The 24,875-nt window shown below is 46.5% G+C and overlaps 1 protein-coding gene across 2 annotated transcripts in view; it reads right to left on the bottom strand.

Annotated features, from left to right (window-relative positions):
- HAL (histidine ammonia-lyase) overlaps positions 1-24,875 on the bottom strand; it is a 387,900-nt gene that overhangs the window by 120,328 nt on the left and 242,697 nt on the right. For both annotated transcript variants that reach the window (XM_078675784.1, XM_078675792.1), the window contains 3 exons: positions 15,321-15,468; positions 9,575-9,670; positions 9,433-9,491 (listed from right to left, as the gene is read on the bottom strand). In XM_078675784.1, coding sequence (XP_078531910.1) covers positions 9,433-9,491; positions 9,575-9,670; positions 15,321-15,468 — 303 coding nt within the window. The remainder of the gene's footprint in view (positions 1-9,432; positions 9,492-9,574; positions 9,671-15,320; positions 15,469-24,875) is intronic.

Raw genomic sequence — 24,875 nt, 5'->3', positions numbered from 1 at the left:
CAAAGCCTGCACGGGAAAAGGGGGTTCCCGCTCCTTCCAGCCCATTGATAGGGGTATCTCCGAAGACGAGGGTGCATCAAGGAGCTCTGCCTGTGAGGTTCCTGGAGACGGCCAGCCAGACGGCTCCGGTGATACCTTCTGACCCCAGAGCCCACACATCGGCGCTATATGCCTATGAAGACAGGGAGTCTTCTCCTCTTCGCCTCTACTGCTGCAGCTTGTCTGGAGAGGTGAGCCGCCGCTCCCAAAGAAGTACTGTGACGTCTAGGGGGGCCCTGTGGTGGCTGGGGACACTGAGCTGTCTCGCTGACTGAAAAAATATCACCCTGCAGACGACATAGCACTGGACCACAGTGCTGCCATTGACTCAATATAAGAGCTGCTGGGTGGAAATAGAGAGGCCACTGGGGCTTGACGTCCTTACCTCACTCCCTATGGGAAGTGCCCAGCAGATTGTCATAGGCCGCCTACATAATAATACCAACCGGGAAGCTCCCCCCGGGGGCCAGACTGGGGCGCCGCTTCTGACTCAAGGGTTGGCGATGGAAATGAACCAGCCTGACATAGCCACCAAACTAGACACAGTCCTAGCGGCGGTGGAACGGACCAGCAATGCTCTGGAGAGCCGAATGGACACCATCACTTCCGACTTTACGCTCCTCCGTGCTGACCAGCACAAACTCTCCGACAGGGTCTGCAAAACGGAGACCGCCCTGGTGGACCTCCAGCCCCGCTCTCAGAGCTGCACATATGCGCTACAAGATCTGCTCGACCATGTGTGCAACCTGGAGGAGATAGTGGACAACTCTGGACAACTCTGAAGGGAGATTGCGCCGTAATCATGTTTGCATGGTTGGTCTGCCGGAGGATGCGGAAGGTCAGGAGCTTGAGGCCTTCACAGAGACCTGGATAAGAAGCCTGATGCCCTTCGGATCGCTCTCCCCACAATTCGTAGTGGAGCGGGCTCACAGGGTACCTGCTCACAGGCCTGCCCTGGGGGCCCGCCCTCGCCCATTCCTGTTCCGTGTAATGAACTACAGGGACAGGGATGTTATACTTTGGGAGCTTGGCAAGCACCCAGGCCCAAGATACAGAATGTCGGAGTTTCCCTCTTCCGGGATTACACGGCCCTGGTTCAGCATAGACAAGCCACCTTCAGTGCAGTGAAGAAGCAGCTTCGGGACCTAGACCTCTGCTACTCTCTGCTCTACCCTGCTCATCTGCGAGTCATCCGAGACGGTAAAACCCAGTATTTCGACTCCCCCACAGAGGCCTGGGACTGGCTCGAGGAACAGGGGCTGGCGGTGGCACCAAAAACGACAGAGGAATCCCGGTCACATGAACGCTCCCGCCAAGGCAGGCGTGGGAACAGAAACAAAGGCGCAAGGCCAGCTGTGACCCCCCGAACCCTGCCCAGACTGGAGCATCAGGGGGCCCTGCAGACGGTGGCGGCTATCCAGTCTACCAGATCTCCATCCCCAACCTCAGACAGCAGATGGCATTATTTGAGCCTGGCCTTCACTAGGCCATTATGTAAAGCTAAGTTGTGTCACTGCTTCCTTCCTTTTTGACGCCCTGCCACCTGTTAATTCAGGGTAACTAAGGGGGATTGCTCTTATACTAACTCTTCTGCTTCTCCCTTCTTAGCTCTGCTCTCCTCTCCTCTCTCCACCTCTTCCTTGCTCTATAATACTGGTGCTTCCCCCCGAAGTCGTATAACGACGCTCGTTCTGTTGCCATGATATGGCTTACATGTTTGGGTGGTTCCTCACAGTGGGGGGTTGCTCCTCTACAGTTTCAAGGTTTTTTTATGGACCTGTATTATTATTTCCTTTCCTCCTGCAAGTGTCGCTGTGTCCACAGACCTGCTACCTTTACACATCGCCATCCCTACAGACCTGCTGCCGCTATGTCCCTCCCATCATGGGAGTCCACCACACGGGGGTCCCACAGCACACGGGCAGGACACACTGATCTCACTTGCCCCGATGACTGATCTTAATGTCATAACCTGGAATGTCAGGGGCACCCAAACACCCACTAAGTGATATGCCATTTACGTCTATTTGCAGCATCACAAGAAGAGTGTTGCGCTTTTGTAGGAGACGCACCTGACAGCCGTTGAAGCTATCCGATTACGCTGACGTTGACGTGGCCAGGTATACAGTACCAACTATTCGTCCATTGCTAGAGGTGTGATGATATGGATTAAACCAGGGGTTCCATGGGAGGAGAAGGAATTCCTGACAGACCCAATGGGGCGCTACGTCCTGGTGAGTGGCAGACTGAATGACCAACCGATGTCCTGTGGCTCCTGGGAGGTAATTTTAACGCAGTGCTTGACATCTACCTTTACCGCTCCTTTCCCCCTCTCACTAGTACTACAGCTTCCTCTAATGCTCACTTTTTAAAAACCTGGTTGGGTAACTTGGCACTTTCAGACACCTGGTCGAGGTACATGTGCACCTTGACTGTATACTTACATCCGCAGCCCTCCTCCCCTTGATACAGACGGCTGATTACCTTGGTTGGACACACTCTGATCATAATCCCTTGGTGATGCGTCTGGCCTGGGAGGCACATCTTCCCCGTGATTCCGGCCTGGCGCCTGCAGACCGCCTCTCTGGAGGACCTCTTCTTCCGAAGCTCGCTGGAATCAGCAATAGCTAGTTATTTCGCACTTAATACCGGTTCCACGGACTCGGTTCTCACTGAATGGGAGGCCTTTAAGGTTGTGGTTAGGGGTCATTGTCTATGACAGACTTGGAGTATCCGCAGACAAATAGACACCTCACTGGCCCACATTGAGGGGTGGCTGCTCTTACTCGGGACACAGGTTGTCGCCAACCCAGCTCGACACAGAGCCTGGATGCTGCCCATACTGAGCGGGAGGTGCTTCTGGACCGCCAGAGGAGCCATAATTAACTGGTGCATTCGATTTGTTCTCACACTGCCGTGGACAAAGCCGGGAGGCTGTAGTCTTATTTGATCAGGCAAGAGCATCCCCAGTGCCCCATACAGTTCTTACTCATGAACTTGGCCGGGAGCAAAGCACCCAAAGAGACATTCACGCACTGATGACTGAACACTACACTCGCCGATATGAGACCCTCCTGACGGGCAACACCCAAGATGTGGACACGGTGGTGTTGACCACCCTTACGATAGACCAATCCTTGGAGCTGGACTCCCCTCTAGTTGAAGACGAAATACGAGACACAGTGCGTTCTTTGTTCTCTGGTAAAACTCTGCGACCAGACGGCCTCCCAACGGAGTTTTTCAAAACCTAGGCAGAATATTTGGTACCACATCTCCACTCGATGTACATGGAAGCAATCTTGGACGGGACCTGGTAAGGACCCTGCGTTTCCCGGCTCCTATCGACCAATTGCAATATTGAACACGGATTATAGGATCCTGGCAAAAGTTCCGGATGGCTCCGCTAGTCCCTGATATAGTACATTCTGACCAGAATGGCTTTGTTCCGCACCGTAATACGGCCCTGAACATACGCCGCTACTTTCGGGTGGCAGAATATGCCCCATTCGAATGGCCATGCTCAGGTTGCATGGTGTTAGACCTTGAGAAGGCCTTCGATTCGCTGGCCTGGAACTTCCTTTTTGCCATTCTGGCTCGTTTTGGGGTTGGTCCCTACTTTCTTGGTTTGTTTCAACTACTATATCATAATCCACCGGTTCGGGTTCGGACAGGCCCATAGGTCTTAGATATGTTTCGGGTGCGACATGGAACCCAACAAGGATGCCCGGTGTCCTAGCTTCTGTTCGCATTGGCAGTCGAGCCGCTGGCGGACCATATCCGCGGACATGTCAATATGGGGATTGAGCTAGGCGATGGCATTCACACCATTTTGCTCTATGCAGATGATCTGCTGCTATATGCTAGAGACCTTCATGACATCCCCCCTCCCTTGATCAAGCCCTTAGCCATTTTGCGCATGCTTCGGGACTGAGAGTTAACCTGGCAAAATCCATACTTTCTCCGTTCTTGGAGGGTATTCTTGATCCGGGCTACACGATAGGGGGGACGCCTGTGACCTGGTGCATCAACCCTTCTCGCTATTTGGGGGTCCGAGTTTATCGCACCAAACTCAACCTCTTTGACGGGAATGTCCTCCGGGCTACCAGGGCGATTTGGTCTCAGATGGGTTTCTGGAACACTCTGGTAGAATCGCCCTGGTTAAAATGGTGGTTCTTCCCCGCCTTCTCTATTACTTTGCCACTTTACACAAGATCATCTCCCCCCCTTCTTCAAACAATGGGTAAAGGTGGTGCAAGACTTCACATGGGGGACATCTCGCCACAGAGTGTCCATGGGAAAGCTTAATCTGCCTACCGAGCTTGGTGGCCTAGCGGTAGCCAACTTCGAGCATTACTACCAGGCCTTCCAGCTGCTACGTATTGCCAGGTGGATGTCCTCCCGTTACCGGACACAGCCTCTCTACGGCCTCCGCTGCCCCTGAAAAGCCTTTTACAAATTTTCCATCCTAGCTCCAAGCTCAGACCCCCCCGATACTCTTCTCACTGTTGCATACAAATGCTTCCGTAGGTGTCTTTTCCTCACTAGAACCACCGTCCCCTATGCACCCGCTATCCCACTGCTGGGAACTCCACAAGGGCCACCTACACGTCGGCGGCTGAGTTGCATCACTGGGCCTTGGAAGGGATACAGGATGTGGGGGGCCTTTTGCAGGAGGGCACTCCTATCCCGTTCCAAGAACTCATAGCAGAGGAGAACCTACACCCTGGGCTGTTTCTATTACACAGAACACTTATAGCTTCCTTAGCGTCCAAATGGGGTGCACTCGCTTAGGAACCTCCCACACTTTGCAGTACCTCCACGTGCTGGGGAAAGGAAGACACCACATGCGCTGGTTCGCATCTTCACTTCGACAACACAGAGGTAGATCTCACCAGACTTCAACTTCATTGGGAGGGAGCCCTGGGGATGGCGTTTACAGATCGGGAGTGGGCGGCCGCCCAGGGCAGCCCGACCTGCATCCCATCACCAGCGATTTAAGCAGACAAAATGTTTCATATTACAACAGGCCTTCCTTACCCCAACCCAAATCAACAAGTATTTCCTCCGCATAGATGCGGCCTGTCCCTGTTGCCGGCAATTAGGTGACAACATGCTTCATATGCTTTGGGGTTGCTCGGTTCTGACTACTGGAACACTCACCCTCACAGCTTGCACCTCCCGCACCATTCCCCCGACGTGGGAAGCCCATGTGCTGCTCCTCTTCAGCAAAAACAAGAAATATAGAGCTGCCACACGGTTTCTAGACCTGGGTCTAATAATGGCCAAACGCTTGATCACCAAGTGATGGAAATCCCCCCTGTCGCCCCACCTACTTGCTTGGTGCCGATCCCTGCTTAACTGGGAGAAAGCGGAGGGTGCAGCACTACGCAGAGAGGACCGGTTTGGCGTTCGCATGTTCCCCCTGGCACCTCATTGGGATGCAATGGTCTCCAAACTCCTAGGGGTAGACACTGACACAGGGAACCAGACTACATCGCAAAGGGTTATCACTCAGGATATATCCGCCACTGGCGTGAATGCAGACTAACGCCGACACACAAACTGATTTAGCCCCTATGTCTCGGCATCCCACTGTCACTAGGTCATGGAGGTCTTTGACCCCCCTGGCTACATTGGATGCGGCAGCAGGTCTTGAGCGACTCTCCCCTACCCATCCTTCGCTTATGTCGTCCTCATTTTGTTGTGCCCTATGTCCCCGGTTGAGTTTGAACTGCACTGTACCTGAATTATTCACATGCTACCTGGTGCCGTGATTTGTTAGCATTGCTCTGTCCTTCTTGAGACATTGCCTCATGATTTGATGTACTCACCATACCTTAAATCTCTGTATTCCTGCTGCTATTAATTACTGTGCACAGTGCTACTGCCAATCACTTTTCTTTCTTTTTCCACCTGCTACATGAGCACTGTTCTGACTGCATGCTTTATTGATAATGTGCAAAACAAACAAAAATAGGTTAATAAAAATGATTTAAATAAACAAAAAAGAGCGTTGGCACGTTTCGATGGTACACCTTATAACATCATCTTTATGAAGACTGTATTTATCACTCCCGAACAAAATGGTTTTGCCCGGAACTTTTAGCAACAACTGTATGATAAAACACAAATGTCAGCATGTGTGTCTACATTATTATTAAACCTGAAATTATCAATACATTTTACAACAGTTTCCAAGAACATCACACTTAAATAAATGTTGCCTGTTTTTGCATGTCCTGTCCATAGCTCGAGGCTAACACATGATATAAAATGTACCAATTGTCAAAGGCTAACACATCAAAACAAAATCTACCAGTCCATATTTATTCTTACAAATATCCAAAAAGGCTGTAACCTAAATAGTTCGCATGTAGGCGACCTTCTGCCTCTTATTTAATAGTCTCATGTCTCATCTTTTTATTGCAGGTTACAAACACCGTTTTACTTTATTGTATTGAAGCTTTCGTCATTCCACTAGTAAAGCGGAGGGGACAGTTTGTAATACTAATAAATAAGATGCAGAAGGTTGCCTGGCAATTTTTAACTTAGGGTAATTCTGATATAATTTTATTCTAGATAAGCCCTACCACTCAAGTGTGGAAATAATTGAGGAGGACGGAGGTTACAGCCAAGGACTTGCTCTCCTATGCTTTACAAAGTATCCTAGTATCCTCGTCCTATCATACAAGAGGTGAGGATTAATGTATTAATACAAGAAGAACAGAAGTAGATAAACAGAAAGGCAATGTTGTCAGGAATGTGTGTGTCTAAGTGTGAAAGTATGACAGAACATGAATGTTTATCACAGAGAAAATACAAGATCTAAGGGATCTATAGCGATGGAACACGGGGGAGGGTGTTTACAGGTGAACTATTTAGGTGACAGCCTTTTTGGATATTTGTAAGAATAAATATGGACTGGTACATTTTGTTTTAGTGTGTTAGCCTTTGACAATTGGTAAATTTTATATCATGTGTTAGCCTTGAGCTATGGACAGGACATGCAAAAACAGACATTTATTTAAGTGTGATGTTCTTGGAAACGGTTTTAAAATGTATTGATAATTTTAGGTGTATTAGTAATGTAGACACTCATGCTGATATTTGTGTTTTATCATACAGGTGTTGCTAAAGATTTCGGGCAAAACCATTTTGTTTGAGAGTAATAAATACAGTCTTGATAAAGATGGTGTTCTAAGGTGTACCATCGAAACGGCATCAATGCTCTTTTTAGAAACACAATCCGTGTAAAGTCTGGAATTACAGATGTATCAATATTGCAGCTTCAGATTCTAGTTCTAATTATCGTGAGATCACGGATGTGTGCTTTTTAACAACATATTGTTTTGTCTTTCGCATGTACTCTCTTTTTTAATTTTGATATTTTTTTAATGTGTATAACATTGTGATTTAATTTTAGATTTTATGTCAGGGATGTTACAAATGTATGTATTGTACAATACTATTATGAATAAGTAGATTTATACATTTTTAATCTAAAAAAATTATTCCAGACTGTTGGCCTTGGATATATGATTATATTTCCCTTATTTGACTGGTGAGAGCTTAAATGTGTATGAGTAAGGTAAGCATTTAGGTGTTGAGATCACAATTTTCAATGAGTTCTTAAGTGCAATTCAACGGAAACTCACTTTGTAATACAGTTGTATTGAACCCTATTCCTTTGGTGTTAAGGGGTCCCTCTCAATTTTTCTTTTAAAAGAAACCTCTAATTATCCCCATTGTGTCCTGTCAGCATTGAAACTACGTTACTGTGACAGGAGGTGGTGCTTCATGTTGCAGATTGCACCAAGTAACTAAAAATAAATAAAGCTTTGTAATCTACCCCAAATGAGCTTGATTGTGGTCACACCAATCAGGTCCACTGAAGAATACATTAAAGAGAAGTCAAGTACATGCGATTTGGTTTTATTAAATTTTCTTATTCCAGATTTGAATAGTGCACTTATTGAAAAACTGAGTACACAGATCTTTAACCCTAGAAAAAGGCAAGTTGTTTCTGCCTTTTGGCAGTCACTGTGCTGTTCACTGCAGATGATATGTGAAGATATTAATATAGCACAAATCTATCTACGAAGCAACTAGTAAGACGCAGCAAGATGATTCACAGAGAGGGAGGTAATGCTGCATTTCAGGGTGAGGGGGATATGTTCTACTAGTGAAAATATATTGGGAGAGACCCTTTACCGAAAAGGGGAATGGGTTTGTATGTAGACAAAAATCAAAACATTCCCTTTTCCCTTTTTCCTTATGTGAGACTACTATCTCATGAGGACCTTGGGTGAAGAAACTAATCTAAACAGGGCTTGAAGTTTCAAACAGATTAACAAATTTACATTACATGCAATATTTAAATTATAGACAATGAGCAATGGGATACAATAAAGGCGGAGAGACAAAGAGAAAAAAATTGTATTTTTTTTTTATTTACTACTGCAGCTCGAGAACGAAACAGGACGGCCTGTGGTGTCACTCTGCTACGCAAGAGCAAAACAAATTGAAGTGAGGCGTTTCAAAAAAGAAATTTAACAATTCCCAAAGTGGATTTGGTACATCAACAGAACAGAGTTTTTAAATTTAAGTTATATTGCAGGACAGACGGCTGTCCTGCTTATAAACGTCCGAAAACAATTAGATCACACAGTGCAACAACTGATGGATGGTGCCCCCTGTGAAAAAATCTAATGCTTGAGCAAAGACTGTTTTTTAATTAAAAAAGTGTCCTGAAGAAGGTGACTATTCCTTTCACCGAAACGCCGCGTCAACATATATTCTTTTTTCTTCATGAATTGTTTTATGATGTAATGTTTTTATGAATCAAATGATGATTTTAACAATATAACCCAAAAAGACCAATAAATAAAAAAGAGAGCCCTGTTTAGATTAGTTCCTTCACCCAAGGTCTTCATGAGATAGTAGTCTCACATAAGGAAAAAAGGAAGTGGGGATATGTTCTACTACATATGTATATGTCTATATTAAAAACTGAAGATGCTTTGATGGTGAGGCCAAACTGTTACTGCAATTATAACCCTTAATGTTAGCGTCCCATACTTGGGTAATGTTCTATTCCATTTTCTTAAACATTATCCTAATTCCTACTTTTGTGACCTCACAGTTTTATGTATTTCTTCTGTTCAAATTGAAGAAGTGGGACACAGTGCCAGGAATGTTAATATCCTTCAGTAAGCTGGACTGTGCCTAGATAATGTTGCATGGTGAGTGAGGTAAAGGTAGAGTAAATCCCTATATGAGTGACATAAATGAATATCGTTGTAAATAGGTGTTACAATTTAATTAATGGATAAATAAATGAATGGACATTGAGGGAAGGCAGTGACATTTGTGGAAAGTTAAGTTTATCTGTACCTGAGGGCAGCAACGCAACGTGTATGCATCTTGGACGCGATCACAGAATCGGTGACTGTCTGCAAAGGCAAGATCCAACGGCATTTGTATTGAAATTAATTTATCATCAACCTATGTAAGTACTCCATAAAGTGAGAATTACCTGCAATCTCAGATGGGTGGTGGTCAGAATCTAAAAGAGATCTGAATCGAGAGGCAACTTCAATCTGTCCAGGATGAGGACGTAGTGCTTGAATATCTAGTAAGAGTAAAAATGCAAGTAGTCACTGCATACTTGAAGTATAAAACATAAATCGAAGTAACTGGCTACCTTCTAGAGATCTGTAGACTGGGCACATAAAGTAGCAATAACTAATTCAACGCGAACAGCAATCATAATATGACTGTATGCTAAAAAAAACAAAAAGAAAATGTACGCACTGATGGGACTACTGCTTAGCTTATACATGGAATATATTTTTCTTTTAATGTTTATCTGTATGAACCTGTATTTTTAACTGCTGTTTTTATTCTGTATGAATTTGTCATTTTAACTGTTGCTTTTATGATTTTACTAATTTTCTAAAATCGAATAAAGCATTTTCTGATTCTGACTGTATTCTCACATTCACTCCCCCGCAGCAAAATGTGCACTGATGCGTGTTGACATGCTGCTCTCGAAGCACTCTGGTGGAAGTCTCCAGTCCCTTTTCAAGGCCTTTCCTGTCTGCTCAATGTAGGCTATTCATTACAAGACTCACCATTGTGTATGTAACCAATTTGTTCAGCCACGTCCAATGACATTAGGTCCAGAGTGGATTTATTAATATCAACTTGGTGGGACAGTGGTAGGATGGTACTATTATTTGATGTTTTTAATGCTGGTTAGACCTGGCATCCTTGGCGTGGTTTCCCCTGACTTTTTGCTTCTAGCTCCTGTATTTTTGACTGTGTGCTGGAACTCATTTTTGTTGGTTTAGGTACTCTGGGCACTTTGCCACTGCTGATCAGTGCCAAAGAGCAAGTGCGCCCTGTGTAAATTGTGACTCTGATTGGTTAGCCATGATTTGCATATTTGATTTATTGGTAAGGCCCTAGCAAAATGCACTGTGTGTGCCTAAGGCCTGTAAATCAAATGCTATTAGTGGTCCTGCTGCTCTGATTGTGCCACCCACACCATGAGCCTTTCAAATTGGTCTCAGACCTGTCACTACAGTGTCTGTGCACACAATGTTTAACTGCAATGTAGACCTGGCTAATGCACCCACTTGCCAGGCCCTAACCTTCCCTTTTTTACATGTACCTTACCCCTAAGGTAGGCCCAAGGTGCCCCCATAGGAAGGGTGCAGTGTAGGTTAAAGGTAGTCATCTACTGATGTGTATTATATGCCCTGATACTGAAACACAGTGTATTTTGTTTTTCACTACTGCAGGGACTAGCTCTACCATAGGCTATCATTGGAGCTGCCTTATAACTTTTTGCAAGTGTAACATTTTTTATACGAAACAGCTAGAGATTTGAAGATTAGGCTCTCTGAACTCAGAATTCAATAACACAACTTTTAGTAAAGGTGATTTCTAAATTGTGTGTTTGACAATGTCACTGGCCTGGCAGTTCGGGCTGGACTGTTCCCATAAGAAACAGGGTCAAGACTGATTTCCATATGGCTGGGTCCAAACTGGTGAGCAAAAGAATGATGGATTAAGCCAAGATCCGTGTACCTGGGGTTGAATGTTTGTATTGTTCAGCATTCCGTCCATCAATTGTTTTGTTTGTTTCTTTCGCACTTTTACAAAGTGGGCATTTTCTTATTTAACCATCCTGTGTGACTCTGCCTGCTTTGACCAGATGGTGTGGACTTACTGTCTGGTTTTAGACTGACAGGGGCGGTTTGTGCAGTCATTCCAGACACTCACAAAAAGGGAGCTGAGGTGTGCCCTGCATATGCTGATGGGCCATCCTGGGCTAGAGTGGTGGGAGAAGATATCACTGACACCTGAATAGGCTATGGCTGCTCTGCACAATGCTGTCTCTCCTTCCTGCAGTGAAACTGGATTAGAGAGGACAGAACTGGTTTTACTGAGCAAGAAAGACTTTCTGAACAAAGACTTCAAAGGGAATAAGGGGGTCTAAGTATCACACCTAAAAGCCCAGAACTTTAGATCATTTCTAGACTCAAGAGAAAACTCTGGCAAGGAGAAGAGCTGAAGAGCTGTGAGGAGAAGTCTGCCCCTTTGCTCTGTGTTGCTTTACTGCAGTGGTTCCCAAACTTTTTTAACCCGTGGCTCCCTTGACCTAATAGGCAGTTGGCCGTGGCTCCCCACCATTTTTTCACCGGCGGGTGGGGGGGAATGTAAGCAAGACCTCGGGAATACTTCCTGTTGGCTTCCTTAAATTAATTGGGATGCAATCAAGGTATCAATACTACTATTATAAAGAGAGAACTTGCACCTTTTGGCCAGGTAAACTCGGGAACCACAGCGCCAATCTACACACCCAATACATCTATGAAAATGTCAGGGTGTGTAGATGGACATAGGCTATATAAATTTAAAAAAAAAAAGTAAATTAAAAAAATTACGTTTGTAAACAAAGTAGTCCCCTGAAAGTAGCGCCAGCCGGGACCTAGCGCTGGCCACGACGCGACGTGTGTGATGACCGCGACGTGCGTGATGACGACGAAGGAGGAGCGGCGGTGCAGTGACGAGCGGCTGTGCAGTGAGGAGCGGCGGCACAGGTAAAGAAAGGGAAAGTTCAGTGCGAGACTGTGTGATGCAGGGGGAGGCAAGAAGGAGGCAGCAGTAAAGGAAAATGTCGGAGCGCGAGTGAGTCGGGGCGGGAGGGGGGCGCGAAGGAGTCGGGGCGGGAGGGGGGCGGAAGTGAGTCGGGGCGGGAGGGAGTCGGAGCGGGAGGGAGTCGGAGCGGGAGGGAGTCGGTGCGGGAGGGGGTCGGGGCGGGAGTGGGTGTACTGCCCCCAGCCCCTTTCTGCTCCAGGCAACGCTGGGGCGGGCTGCTAGTTAGGGTTAAAAATGATAGCAGCTGCTAGCTAGCTTTAAACTACCAGCAGACCATTATTCATTCTCCATGTCAAAGACTGGCAAATATTGGCAGAGCCCCCTGGTATAATCATTTTCAAAATTTCACACATGAAAGGCGAGTCTGGCTGCTAGTTGTAACAAATAAATGCAATAGCCGAGGGGCTTCGGTGGATGCTACAGATGTGGGGCTAGGACCTCGTTGTGCTTGCTCTTCTGCCCCTTGCTCTCCTGCCCCCTCGTTGTGCTTGCTCTCCTGTCCCCTCGCTGTGCTTGCTCTCCTGCCCCATGCTCTCCTGCCCCCTCGCTGTGCCTGCTCTCCTGCCCCCTCGCTGTGCCTGCTCTCCTGCCCCCTCGCTGTGCCTGCTCTCCTGCCCCCTCGCTGTGCTTGCTCTCCTTGCTCTCCTGCCCCTTGCTCTCCTGCCCCATCTCTGTGCTTGCTCTCCTGCCCCCTCGCTGTGCCTGCTCTCCTGCCTCCTCGCTGTGCTTGCTCTCCTGCCCCCTCGCTGTGCCCGATTTCCTGCCCCCTCGCTGTGCCTGCTCTCCTGCCCCCTCGCTGTGCCTGCTCTCCTGCCCCCTCGCTGTGCCTGCTCTCCTGCCCCCTCGCTGTGCCTGCTCTCCTGCCCCCTCGCTGTGCTTGCTCTCCTGCCCCCTCGCTGTGCTTGTTTCTTTTACTCATTAAGGATTGTAGTTTTTCCTTTTTAGCCGAGTTCCATTCCTCTGCTTCTTCTCTATGGTAGACCCGTCAAACCTCAGGTGATAGGTTGACAGATATTGTCCGATTGCCTTGTGGCTTGAAATAATCTTTGCTGATCTCTTTTGGTGTGGTGGTAGCCTTAGGTCAACATCCGCGTTCACTAGGTTCAAAGTAAACTGTGCCAGTGTACTTTATATAAATGTCTTCTGAAATTCAGGATGGTTTGCCTTGTATTTCACCAACGTTTATGGGCTAAGCATGAAGTAGTTGTGTCGACTTCAATAATAGCACCGAGGCGATTCATACATTTTTTGACACCTGATTGATTCCGGTCTCCCCATGTAGGAAAAGAAAGAAAATGGGGCTTGGCTTGTTAGAAATGAAGCCTGTGCGCAGCGTTTGTGTGTTTATTCATGCATGAGTGTGACTGTGATCGTGTCTTTGTTTTAATCGCGCATAATTACTCTGCACTCTGCACCTCTGACATCCTGCACAGGGGGCCTAACACGGCCAGATGCTATCTTTCCCACATAGTGCGGCGGCGCCCCTGGCTACTGATAACGGCGCACCAGGGCGCCGCGGCGCACAGTTTGGGAACCACAGCTTTACTGGGTTGGCCTGCAGTTGCTCCTACGTTCAAGTAGAGGACAAAGACTGGACTTTGCTTTGAAACCTGCTTGAGAGGAAACTCCAAGGGCTAGTGTGTGCTGGCCTCCTGTTTCAAAGTCTCAGGGACTCAAAGACTTCACCTACATTGTTCTTGAACTCCACTGCTGTGTGTTCCATCCTACCTGGGGGGGGTGCGGATTCCTGTTCTCGGGCCCTGGAGGATGTTCCTGCTACAGAAAGCTGTGAAGAACTGAAGAAACATACAAAATCGTAGCTTCGCTCTTCTTGCAGCTGAATTTTCCGATGCAGCACCTCAGTACAGGCCCTGTGCCGCTGAAGAAATCGACGCAGCGCCTGTCCAACAGCCTGAGAAACCGCCACACACTGACTGCAACGCAGCCCTGCTGTGAGGCTAAAAGAACTGACGCATCACCGGTCAGCGGCTATGGAAATCCACGCAGTGCCTGTAGAGCCTGATTTTTTCACACATTGCTCCTGTGCGGCATGTTTTTCATATGCAACACCCGCAGAGCAGAATCACCTGGTAAATCGACGCATCACTTCCACCTAAAGTCTGGATTTAATGCATCACTTCTCCTGGGTGCAGCAGAACTGTTGCACCGCCTCCCGAAGGACTCAGAAACTGACGCATCGCTGTTTTTTTTTTTACGCTTCCCTTCTCTGTGGCTGTCTTGTTGATTATGACGCATTTAAGGTACTTTGTGTAAAAATCACACATCCATAGATTTCTATTGACAGGATTGCTTGAAACCTTTTAAAAGTCATACTTTGAATTGTGTATGTTGTATTTTTGTATTTTTTATTTTGGTCTTGTTTGGTTTAGATACAGATACTTTATTCGTCTAAACTGGTTTGGTGTCAGTTAGTAGTGTTTTCACTGTGTTACTGTGTGTTTTATGTACAAATATTTCACACATTGCCTCTGAGATAAGCCGGTCTGCTTGTACCAAGCTAGCCAGGGGCTGAGCATTTGTATAACTCCCTTAACCTGACTAGAAGGAAGGGTCCCTACTTAGACATGGTGCAAACCACTGCCAACTAAAGACTCTGATTTCTAGCAATGCTGAACTGTGATTTGCTATTGCCATGATACATATGTTCACACTATACTGACACTGCGAATTCCAATACTTTTTATGTTACAATTTGCTATAAAAAGCCCTGAATTAGGGGCTCTATGTGAAAATTCTTTGAGCATCTAGGGATGCTGCCCGATTTTCTACTGATTTGCTACACCATTTGTCAGATTTTGCTCATTTTTGCATCTTTTTAAAAGCTAAGAGCTTTCATGGCAATTTATTTCTGAGACTCAGGACTGATGTAATGAGCCTTACTATAGTTTCGCCTTCTATATAGCACTTTAATATTTGATTTAACCTTCATGGTTTTTACTGATCTCAGGCCTTTTTGATTTTGTTTTTTGAGATGCTGTTTTGAATCTTATCTTTAGGTACACATGGCATTATTTGTTCATGAGGACAACACCGCCCTTGACTATACATTTCTAATATGCAGATTTTTCGAGAAATAGCGCCCACATACTCACCAGAGTCAAAGGCTCGGGTGGTGCCCTTCAGCACTTCCAAGGTGAGAGCCGCTATGATGTCAGCCTGCTGCGCAATGGCTTTGGCTCTCTCTACTGCCTCACAGCCTAGAGAGGTGATCATCTGGGTCCCATTGATCAAAGCCAAGCCCTATAAGAAATAAAAGAAAGACGCTAATTTGTTACTAGATATGTACAATGTTTGCTTGTCCTGCGCAAGAGAAATACTTCATTAGACAATTTAAAAGATATTAACTTTGAAAATATACATCTTAACTATGTCCACAACAAAGCTGCATGCTAACTTAGACCTTATTTAGGGTTTGGAGGAGCAGGAGGAAATGCCAAAAACAAGCACTCCTTCAGCTGCTAACCAGGCAGTTCCCCAAATCTGTTTAGAGTCGAGGGTACCACTGGGTGTCTATCAGCAGAGCTTTAGGTAACAATAACTCCTTGTTAAGAGGCCTGACACCAAAGGCCCACTGGGTCACAGTGACAGTCATCTTGCCCTATTGACGGTGCAACGACTATCACCCATTTTCCCCAGACTGTCTGCCGTTTGTGGCATGGGAGGAAAAACAGTAAATGGCGAAAAATCTTATTTTATGTCAAGCCATTTACGTTTTGTTTTGTTCCCTGGCTTCTTGCGCTATTCAAGATGTCAGAGCTCTCTGAAGTGCTTAACAGCTGGCACATGACCACCAATGTACTGACACACAATAACGAATAGTTTCTTACCTGTCGGTGTAGTTTTGCAGCTTGAAGATCTTTCTGGATTCACTATGCTGTGCATATTCCGCAATCTGGTGGTTGGGTCCGGAATCGTAGTCTTTTTTCTCTTCTTTTGTCGTAGCCCAGTTGGGCGTCGACGTCCCACCATTTGGTGTACCTTCGGTGACGTCGGCGTGCTTCCGGCGGAAGCTACCACCCTTGGGCGCCATCTTCGGATTCTTTTTTCTGTCTCTTTTTCTTTTTTGTCTTTGTAGTGAATCCATGGCTATGTTTGTTAATCGTTTTTCAACGTTAGTATTTCCACGTATCATGTAATTGTTCCAACTTGCTTTCTTTTCCATCTGTTTCCACCCTCTTTTCCAGCCTCATCTTTCTGGTGGAGGCGGGTGGGTTCGCTAGTGAATCCAGAAAGATCTTCAAGCTGCAAAACTACACCGACAGGTAAGAAACTATTCGTTTTGCAGCGTGAATCTTTCTGGATTCACTATGCTGTGCATAGATTTTGTAGCGGTTTTTGTTACTTTTGTGGCGGTTGGGTGGAAGATTTGCGTTGGTTGTTGAAAATATGTTGAAGCACTTTTTGCCCTACTTGTGCTTCTTTGTTCATCTGTACATCCACGCAATAGTGCTTAGTGAAAGTGTGCACTGAAGCCCATGTTGCCGCCAGGCATATGTCCTGAATTGGTGTGTTGGCCAGAAAGGCAATTGTTGCTCCTTTCTTCCTGGTGGAGTGGGCCTGTGCCCCTCCTGTTAGCTCCTGGCCAGCTTGTTTGTGGCAGAATTGAATGGTCTGTGCGATCCATCGAGCTATGGTGTTTTTAGTTACTTGTTTGCCCATGTAACTGTTTGCGAAGGACACGAAGAACTGTTTTGTCTTACTGTGCTCCTTCATTCTTTCAATGTAGTGCATCACAGCCCTTCTTGCGTCTAGGGTGTGGAGCGACCTCTCAGCGCTTGTGGGGTTTTGGAAGAAGCTAGGGATCTGAATACTCTGATTCATGTGGAACCTTGACACCACCTTTGGCATGAAGTGAGGGTCAGTTCTCATCACGGCCCTGTCACTGTGAATCTGGATGTAGGGTTCCTGCAGTGTGAGAGCCTGCAGCTCACTCACCCTTCGTAGCGAGGTGATTGCTACCAGAAAGGCTGTCTTCATTGTCAACATTTGCAGTGATGCTTTATGGATGGGTTCGAAAGGTGCTTTCATGAGCTCCGTCAGTACCACATTTAAGTTCCAGGCCGGCGGCGGCATTCTTTTAGGCGGCGCTATTCTTTTAGCTCCTTCCAGGAATCTTTTTACGACTTGAGATGTGAAGAAGCTTCTCCCTGTTTCTCCTCTTGTGTATGCCACAATCGCTGCCAGGTGCACCCTCAGCGAGGATGAGCTTAGTTTGGCTTTAATTAGGTGTGTGAGGTACCTTAGCACCGTGGATTCCTTGGTCAGTTTCCTTTGGAGCTGTTTCTTGCAACACCATTGAGTGAATCTTTACCATTTTTCCACCTAGTACTTGCGCGTGCTGGGCCTTCTTGCCTCTCGCAGCACCCGCAGGGTGCTCTCTGGTAGTTTTAGGTGTGCGAATTCTAAGTCCTCAGGAGCCAGGCTGAGAGGTTGAGGCTCTCTGGCTCTGGGTGTAGAACTTCTCCGTTTTCCATGGAGAGTAGGTCTCTTCTTTTTGAGAACTTGTGGGGTGGCCCCTGCGCCAGCTCCATTATCTGAGAGAACCAGGTCTGTCTGGCCCATTGTGGTGCCACAAGGATGAGCGTCATGTTGCTCTTCATGCATTTGTTGAGAACCCTGGGGATCAGTGGTATCGGGGGGAAAAGCGTAGGCAAATGTTTTTGACCAGCTTATCCATAGGGCATTCCCCTGGGACAGTGCCTCTGGTTGCCTGGATGCAAAGTATTGGCATTTTGCATTCCGGTGTTGCAAATAGGTCTATTGTTGGGGTGCCCCATTTCCTGAATAGACTCTCTGTTTCCTGACTGTTGAGTTCCCACTCGTGGGACGCTGAAGTCTGCCTGCTGAGCCAATCCGCTTCTACATTGTCCTTCCCTGGCAGGTGTATGGCTAGCAAGTCTATTTGTAGTGGTATAGCCCATTTCCAGATCTCCTGTGCCAAGTTTGACAGAGGGAACGATTGAGTTCCCCCCTGTTTGTTTATATAAAACATCGTTGTGGTGTTGTCTGTTTGTATTAGCACCTTCTGGTTGTACAGGTGTTTCTGAAAGGCCTTGAGGGCTAGCAACACAGTTTTCAGTTCCAGGTAGTTGATGTGTCTGACTGCATCTGTAGGGCTCCACAGACCCCTCCACTCTGAGCCTGTTCATGTGTGCGCCCCACCCCTTCTGGGATGCGTCTGTGGTGATGGTCACTGTTGGGTCCGGTGGTGTTAGAGGTTTCCCTTCTGTTATTCTGTCCTTGGTCCACCACCTTATCTCGTCCTGCACCCCGTGCGTTACAACCACTAGATCCTCCCAACTTCCTGTAGCTTGTGACCATTGTTGTTGCAGCCACTCTTGGAGTGGTCTCATTTGCAGGCGTACATTGGGGACCAGGTGTATGCATGATGCCATCATCCCCAAGATCTTGTTCACAGTCCTCACTGTCAGAGCTCGCCCCTTCTGGTAGTGACGTTTCTCCCTCAACAGACTGAGCGTTCTCTTCTCGCTCGGTAGGACTCTGCATTGGACGGTGTCGATCTGGGCTCCCAGGAAGATCTTCACCTGCTCTGGTTCCATCGAGCATTTTCCCCAGTGTATGGAGAACCCCAGGTTTGTTAGCGTTCTTGTCACCTGTTCTGCATGCTCTTTGCATGTCCTGTAACAGCTTGCCTTTACCAGCCAGTCGTCGAGGTAGGGGTACACGTGTATCCCCATTCTTCTTAGATGTGCGGCCACTGCTGCGAGGCATTTGGTGAACACCCTTGGTGCGGACTTTAGGCCGAACGCCAGGGTCGTGAATTGGTAGTGATCCTGGTTTACTGTGAACCTTAGCATGTGCTTGTGCTGCCTGTTCATGGGGATGTGCAGGTACGCATCTTTGAGGTCTATTGTAGACAGGAAGTCCCCTGCTTTTATTTGTGGGATGACCTCTTGTAGGGACGTCATTTTGAATTTTTGAGTTTTGACGTATTTGTTCAGGAACCGTAGGTCCAGGATGGGTCTTAGACTTTCGTCCACTTTTGGCACTAGGAAGTAGTTTGAGTACACTCCCTTGTTCCGTTCTTTGAAAGGAACTCGTTCGATGGCCGCTTTGAGGAGCAGTTCTTGGGCTTCCTCTTGCAGTAGTTGCAGCTCTTTTCCCGAGTGCTGTCTTTTCTTTGGTTGGCCTCTTTTCTAATTCTATGCGGTATCCGTACTGCATGATATTGAGTATCCACTTGTCTGTTGTTATTTTGCTCCACTCCTGGAGAAAAAATCGTAATCTTCCTCCTACCGGTGTTACATGTTCCTTTGTGTCTTGTCCGTGTAGCCCTCTCCTCTTTGTTTTCCCGTGCTCCTCCCCCGGAGGGTTTGGGTGGTGGGGCACCTTCTCTCGTCTGAAGTCACTTAGAGGGGGGTTGTTCACCGCCTCTCCTTCTTTGGCCTCGTCCATTTCCTCTTGACCGAAAGGACTGGCCCCTGCTTTGGTAGTTCCAGCCTTGCCTCTGCTGGCCCTGGTGGCCCTGGTTGTCACTCTGTTGTCCCTGGTGGAAACTTTGGTGAGAATCTCCTTGCTGATTTCCACCTCTGCCGTTTGGCCTCCATGTAGGAGTGCCCCTTCTCATCCCTCTGAACTGCAGGGCCCCCATGGACCTTGCCGTCTCGTTGTCTTTCTTCAGTTGTGTGAGCTTATCATCAACTGGGGCTCCGAACAGTGTTTCACCGTTGAAGGGTGTGTTCATGATGTTGTTCTGAACCTCAGCCTTGAATCCTGAGATCCTGAGCCAGGCTTGCCTTCTTTCTGTGATGCCTATAGCCATCAGTCTGCTGGATGTTTCTGCCCCATCCAAGGCTGTCTTCAGGCACGAATTGGAGATGCTCTTCCCCTCTTCCACAAGGTGTGATGCCCTCTCACGGTATTGTTCCGGAAGGTGCTTGAGCAACTGTCCCATCTCCTCCCAGTGCTGGTATTGATGCCTATTCAGGAGGGCGTTGGAATTCGCCATCCGCCAGTGCGTTGCGGCATTCCTCTCAATCTTCCTGCCAGTTAGATCCATCCTCCTGCTTTCCTTGTCAGGTGGGGGTCCAGACGTTGTTGGGACGTTTGCCCTTTTCCTGGCTGTTGCAGCGATTATAGAATCTGCTGTGACGGATCCCTTGATGTAAGCTAGGTCTTGCGAGGAGAATTTGTATTTCTTCTCCGTCCTCGGCGTTACTGATCTGCACGTAGCCGGGTCCTTGAAGGCTTCCTTCCCCTGGTCTGTGATACTCTTGAGCATGGGCAGGAACTGGCTTCTTGTCTGTATGGGGAGCAATGTCTCAAGCAGGAAGTCTGCTTCTGGCTTCTCCTCTTCCATCTTAACCCCATAGGCTGCTGCCGCCTTTCTTACCACCTCATTGTATGCCCCAATGTCATCCGGTGGTGAAGGCCTCGAGGGGTATGTTTCCACCGCCTCCTCTGGGTTTTCGGCCTCGATGTCCTGCCATTCCTGGTCTTGGGCCGTCGAGGAACCTGAGCCGTAGCTTGACTGCTGTTCCCCGTAATCCCCTTCTGTATAGTAGAGGTCTTCCTCCTCTTCGTGCTCCGAAGGTTCTGGGGTTTTCGGCGGCTCTTCGACGTCGAACTCCTCGGGCTCCTGTACCTCAGCGACTGTCGTTGCCGGCTTTGAGGGGATCTTGTACCTTCTCATTTTTTCATCGAAATCCTTCCTTCTCTGAAGGATGTTCTTCATTTCGGCCTCGAGCCTCTTTCTCTTTCTCTGCGGCCTGTTCGTCGTCGAGCGTTTCGGCCGCCCTCTTCGGCGGCGCCGCCGACGTCGAAGCTTTCTTTGGCTCCTTTTCTTTCGTCGTCGAAGTCGAAGTCGAGGTCGAAGTCGAAGGCCCTCTTTCGGGTGCTTGCTTTGATGAACTTTGCTTTTCGCTGGTCTTCTGCCGCCGGGAGTCCTTCTCGGAGGATCCGCTCGGCTCTTTTTCGGAGGATGCAGCTTCGGTCGTCGATTTGATCGATGCCGGTGCTCCTTTCGAGGCTTTGGGCTCAGACTTTCGAGAGTCTGCCTCTGGTTTTCGAGGCCCTGTGGGAGTTTTTGGGGTCGTAGACTCTCCTACCTTTTCAGGCGTTTTCTTATCGGTCTCAGCGACCGTGAAGTCATCTGGGCCTTCGGCGATGTTGTCTTCGTGGTCTGTGGAGAGGCCAAGTTCATAAAGCGTCAGGGCTTGGCCCTTGCCCTGCATCGTGTGATGAGCCGTCCTCTGTCTTTCTCGAACTCGGAGTGTCTTCGGCTTGAAGACGGAGCAGGCGTTGCAGTCTCTGCTCTCGTGGTCGATAGGTAGGCAGAGGTTGCAGACTGGGTGCTGGTCCTTCTGTGCGAACTTGTGGTGGCAGTTCTTGCAGAATTTAAAGGGCGTCTTGTACATCCCTGCGCTCAGGGGGCCCCCTGTGTGTGCATTCCTCGAAGTACGTCGAAGATTTCGAGATTTTCTCCTTTCATCGTCGTCTCCTCTCTAAAGGTCCTCTTCTCCCGATCTTCTCAGGTCTTCTCGGTTGAAGATTTGCAGTATTTTCTCCTTTCCTTCTCCAAAACTTCTGGAGCTTCACGCGACGATCCAGACCCAACGGCGGAAAAAAGAATCCGAAGATGTCCCCCAAGGGTGGTAGCTTCCGCCGGAAGCACGCCGACGTCACCGAAGGTACACCAAATGGTGGGACGTCGACGCCCACCTGGGCTACGACAAAAAAAAAAAAAAAAAGACTACGATTCCGGACCCAACCACCAGATTGCGGAATATGCACAGCATAGTGAATCCAGAAAGATTCACGCTGCAAAACTTCATTCATACCCTAACTTGTATTCATCAGCATGTTCTGTCTCATCCTACTTCCCACTATTTACATTAATTCTCCGATATTATCACCGGCAGTCAATTTAGGAGAAAAATGCATTCTAAGTTTAATTTGTGAAACATTAAAACGTACGCTTTTCTGTCAAAATGTGTACAGTGTATGGTGTGTTAGTATTTGGAAAGAAAAAAATACTTGTTATATTAAATATTAAGGGGAGAAGGTTGGCATGTCGTATTGTAACTTTAAAAACGTGCTGTTCTTTGAATAACATAGTAACACACAATATCAATAAGAATAAATGCTTCTTGCTATTTGTAAGGGTTTTTTAAATTTGAAGCTATAGCAATGTGTGAGAGTAATTAAAAACATTAAAGAATATAAATCAAACAATAAATATAAATCTAAGACAAATCGCCTAGCAGAGGATGTATTTATATTTACCACAACCAGCAATATGAAAATGTAAAATTCAGAGCATATCACGGCAGCAATTTCACATTTAACATGCAAACTAATGCCAAATCTAAAAATATAGAAAATAAAAAATTTAAACTATTTTAATCAAGAACACTTGTTTTTTTAAATCAATGAAATGCTTTAAGATTGATTGATGAGCAGGGAAACATCCAGCAACAACCCCCTTTTAGTGTATTCTAATGTATATTGAAATTAAATTCATAAAGTGGGGAATAGAAATGCCCTAGTTACCACCCTCTTTAATGGAAATCGAGCAGATTGGCTGCATAAGGGGGTCATGAGGGGGTGAAACCACATCCTATTTGTAATAAAAAAAAATGTTGAGCTACAGGTTACAAAGAACATGTTTGTTTTCTACGTTTTAACGTTATTATCTTTGCTCATTTACGTGACGTCTAGTGCACCAACACCAAACCCAGTGAAAGTAGCACCCGAGAGAAAGACTTGTGCTTAAAAGGATGAGTTTTAAGGATATGTTCAATAGATTTCCTTGGATTTTTTAACAGAGGTGGAGGGACACAACTGTTAATGAAACACTAAACTAAGACGAGCCTGAAATGTATTGAATGACTATGGAATTCAGAGGAACATGACTGCGGAGTGAACATCATAGAGACTGTTGCTATTAATACAGTCTACTGGGGTATTTTTGGCAAATATAATATTACAAAAAATTGACCATGTAGACAATAAAAAAAAGCTTTATGGGTATCTTATGCTATCATGCAGTCACCATACGGAGGAACAGTGCACCCATTGGAATCACTTAGAACATTTTTAAAATGTAGGTCATCTTGTGTGATTTGAGAGGAAAAGCAAAGATTTATTAGAAGAAACCTTCCAGCAAAAGATGGCGATGAAGAAGAGCATTTTGGTAAAGCAGCGCATTTGACCACCTTATTGCAAAACCATTAACAACACTTTAGGTTACATAAAAAGCAAGTCTAGTGTGGTAATACTTGGTTGATGATATAGTAAATAAACTAAACTAAATACAAGAAAATAGGGACACGGATAAAAAAAGACTATCAAAACAAGAAAAATATAAATACATGTAATAGGAACAGAGGAAAAAAGTAATAAGCTTCTCTAGTAGTAAACATACTCCTTAAACATAATATTGATAGTGCAAGAAATATGCAATATTTATCCTGAGGAAGTCCAGGACCAGCAGTCAAAAAGGAAAATTATACTTACGCTGTAAGCATATGGTCATAGCGTGTTGTGCTGTAGATTCACATGCTTTGTATACTCCTGCCATTTAGTGTTGGGCTAGGGTGTTTGAAAGTTGCCTTTCTTCTAAGAAAGTCTTTCGAATCACAAGGTGAAGTGTGACTCTTCATTTAGCTGACACCATGCATGGACAATGACTTCATATTAAATTGTTTTTCGCACAGTGGATGAGAGCAGTGTGGAGTGGTGAGCAAACGCAGTGTGGTGCACATGTGTATTGCACGGGGAAGTTAGCTAATAAAGGGCGAGACCTGTGATCAGAGCCAACAGCTTCTTGGAAGGATGATGGACGCATGTGTATTTACAGGACTAGATACTATGCACCAATGCTTAGAGGCAAGCCTCGGTGGTGAACTCTGCTCCGTTGATGGAGTTTTTCGCATTCTCTGCCCTGTGGAGATCGCGGATATCTGATTTTTCTCGCTCTTGCTCACCAAAGGTTAAGTAGGCAAGTGTATAAAATCCAACACAAGACCACTTCCCAGGGAGATTTCTCAATGTGGACGGTCACCGCTTGCGTTGAGAAACCTTCCGTTCGTGTTGAGGAAGCTCAAGTAGAACTTCTACTAGAGTGGCAGAAAGAAGCAGCGCCCTCTTGCACTGTGAGAGATGCCGTTCGCGCAGATTTTACAGCGCGGGACAAACACCTGGCACTAAAAATCAGTTCGAACAGCACAAGGTAACCCAGTCCCCCATTAACAGAACTCCGAGTAGGTTGGTGGAGTTTTTTTGTCACTTCGTGGAGTTCCACGTATCGGAACTCTGCGAACTCCACTCAAGCTTACTTAGAGGGTACTCCACTACAAGCATGTTGTCTGTCTACGACAGCCACACAGTAATGTTTAGTAAAGTGTGTTGGGTTGATTAAATGTCTGTGTTGAATATGTCAGCTTTGAGAAAGTCATCCTTTTTGCCCTGATCACCCCCATTGTTTTGATTGATACTGACTTGGACTTCTCACTTTTAGTTTTTCACAGTTTTCGAAACGCCTACATCGTTATAAGAAGGTATGTCACATCGCTCGACACACTGTTTCATGAACTTTTGTTATGCTAGTGGTATTCACGAGGGACTGACCTACACGGTCTGCACATTTTTGCATGAAAATGATTTAGTATCATCTTGTGAAGAGC

Source organism: Lissotriton helveticus, chromosome 1_1 (assembly GCF_964261635.1).
Source record: "Lissotriton helveticus chromosome 1_1, aLisHel1.1, whole genome shotgun sequence".
NCBI classification, from domain to species: Eukaryota; Metazoa; Chordata; class Amphibia; order Caudata; family Salamandridae; genus Lissotriton; species Lissotriton helveticus.
This window is presented reverse-complemented; position numbering and strand designations above follow the sequence as displayed.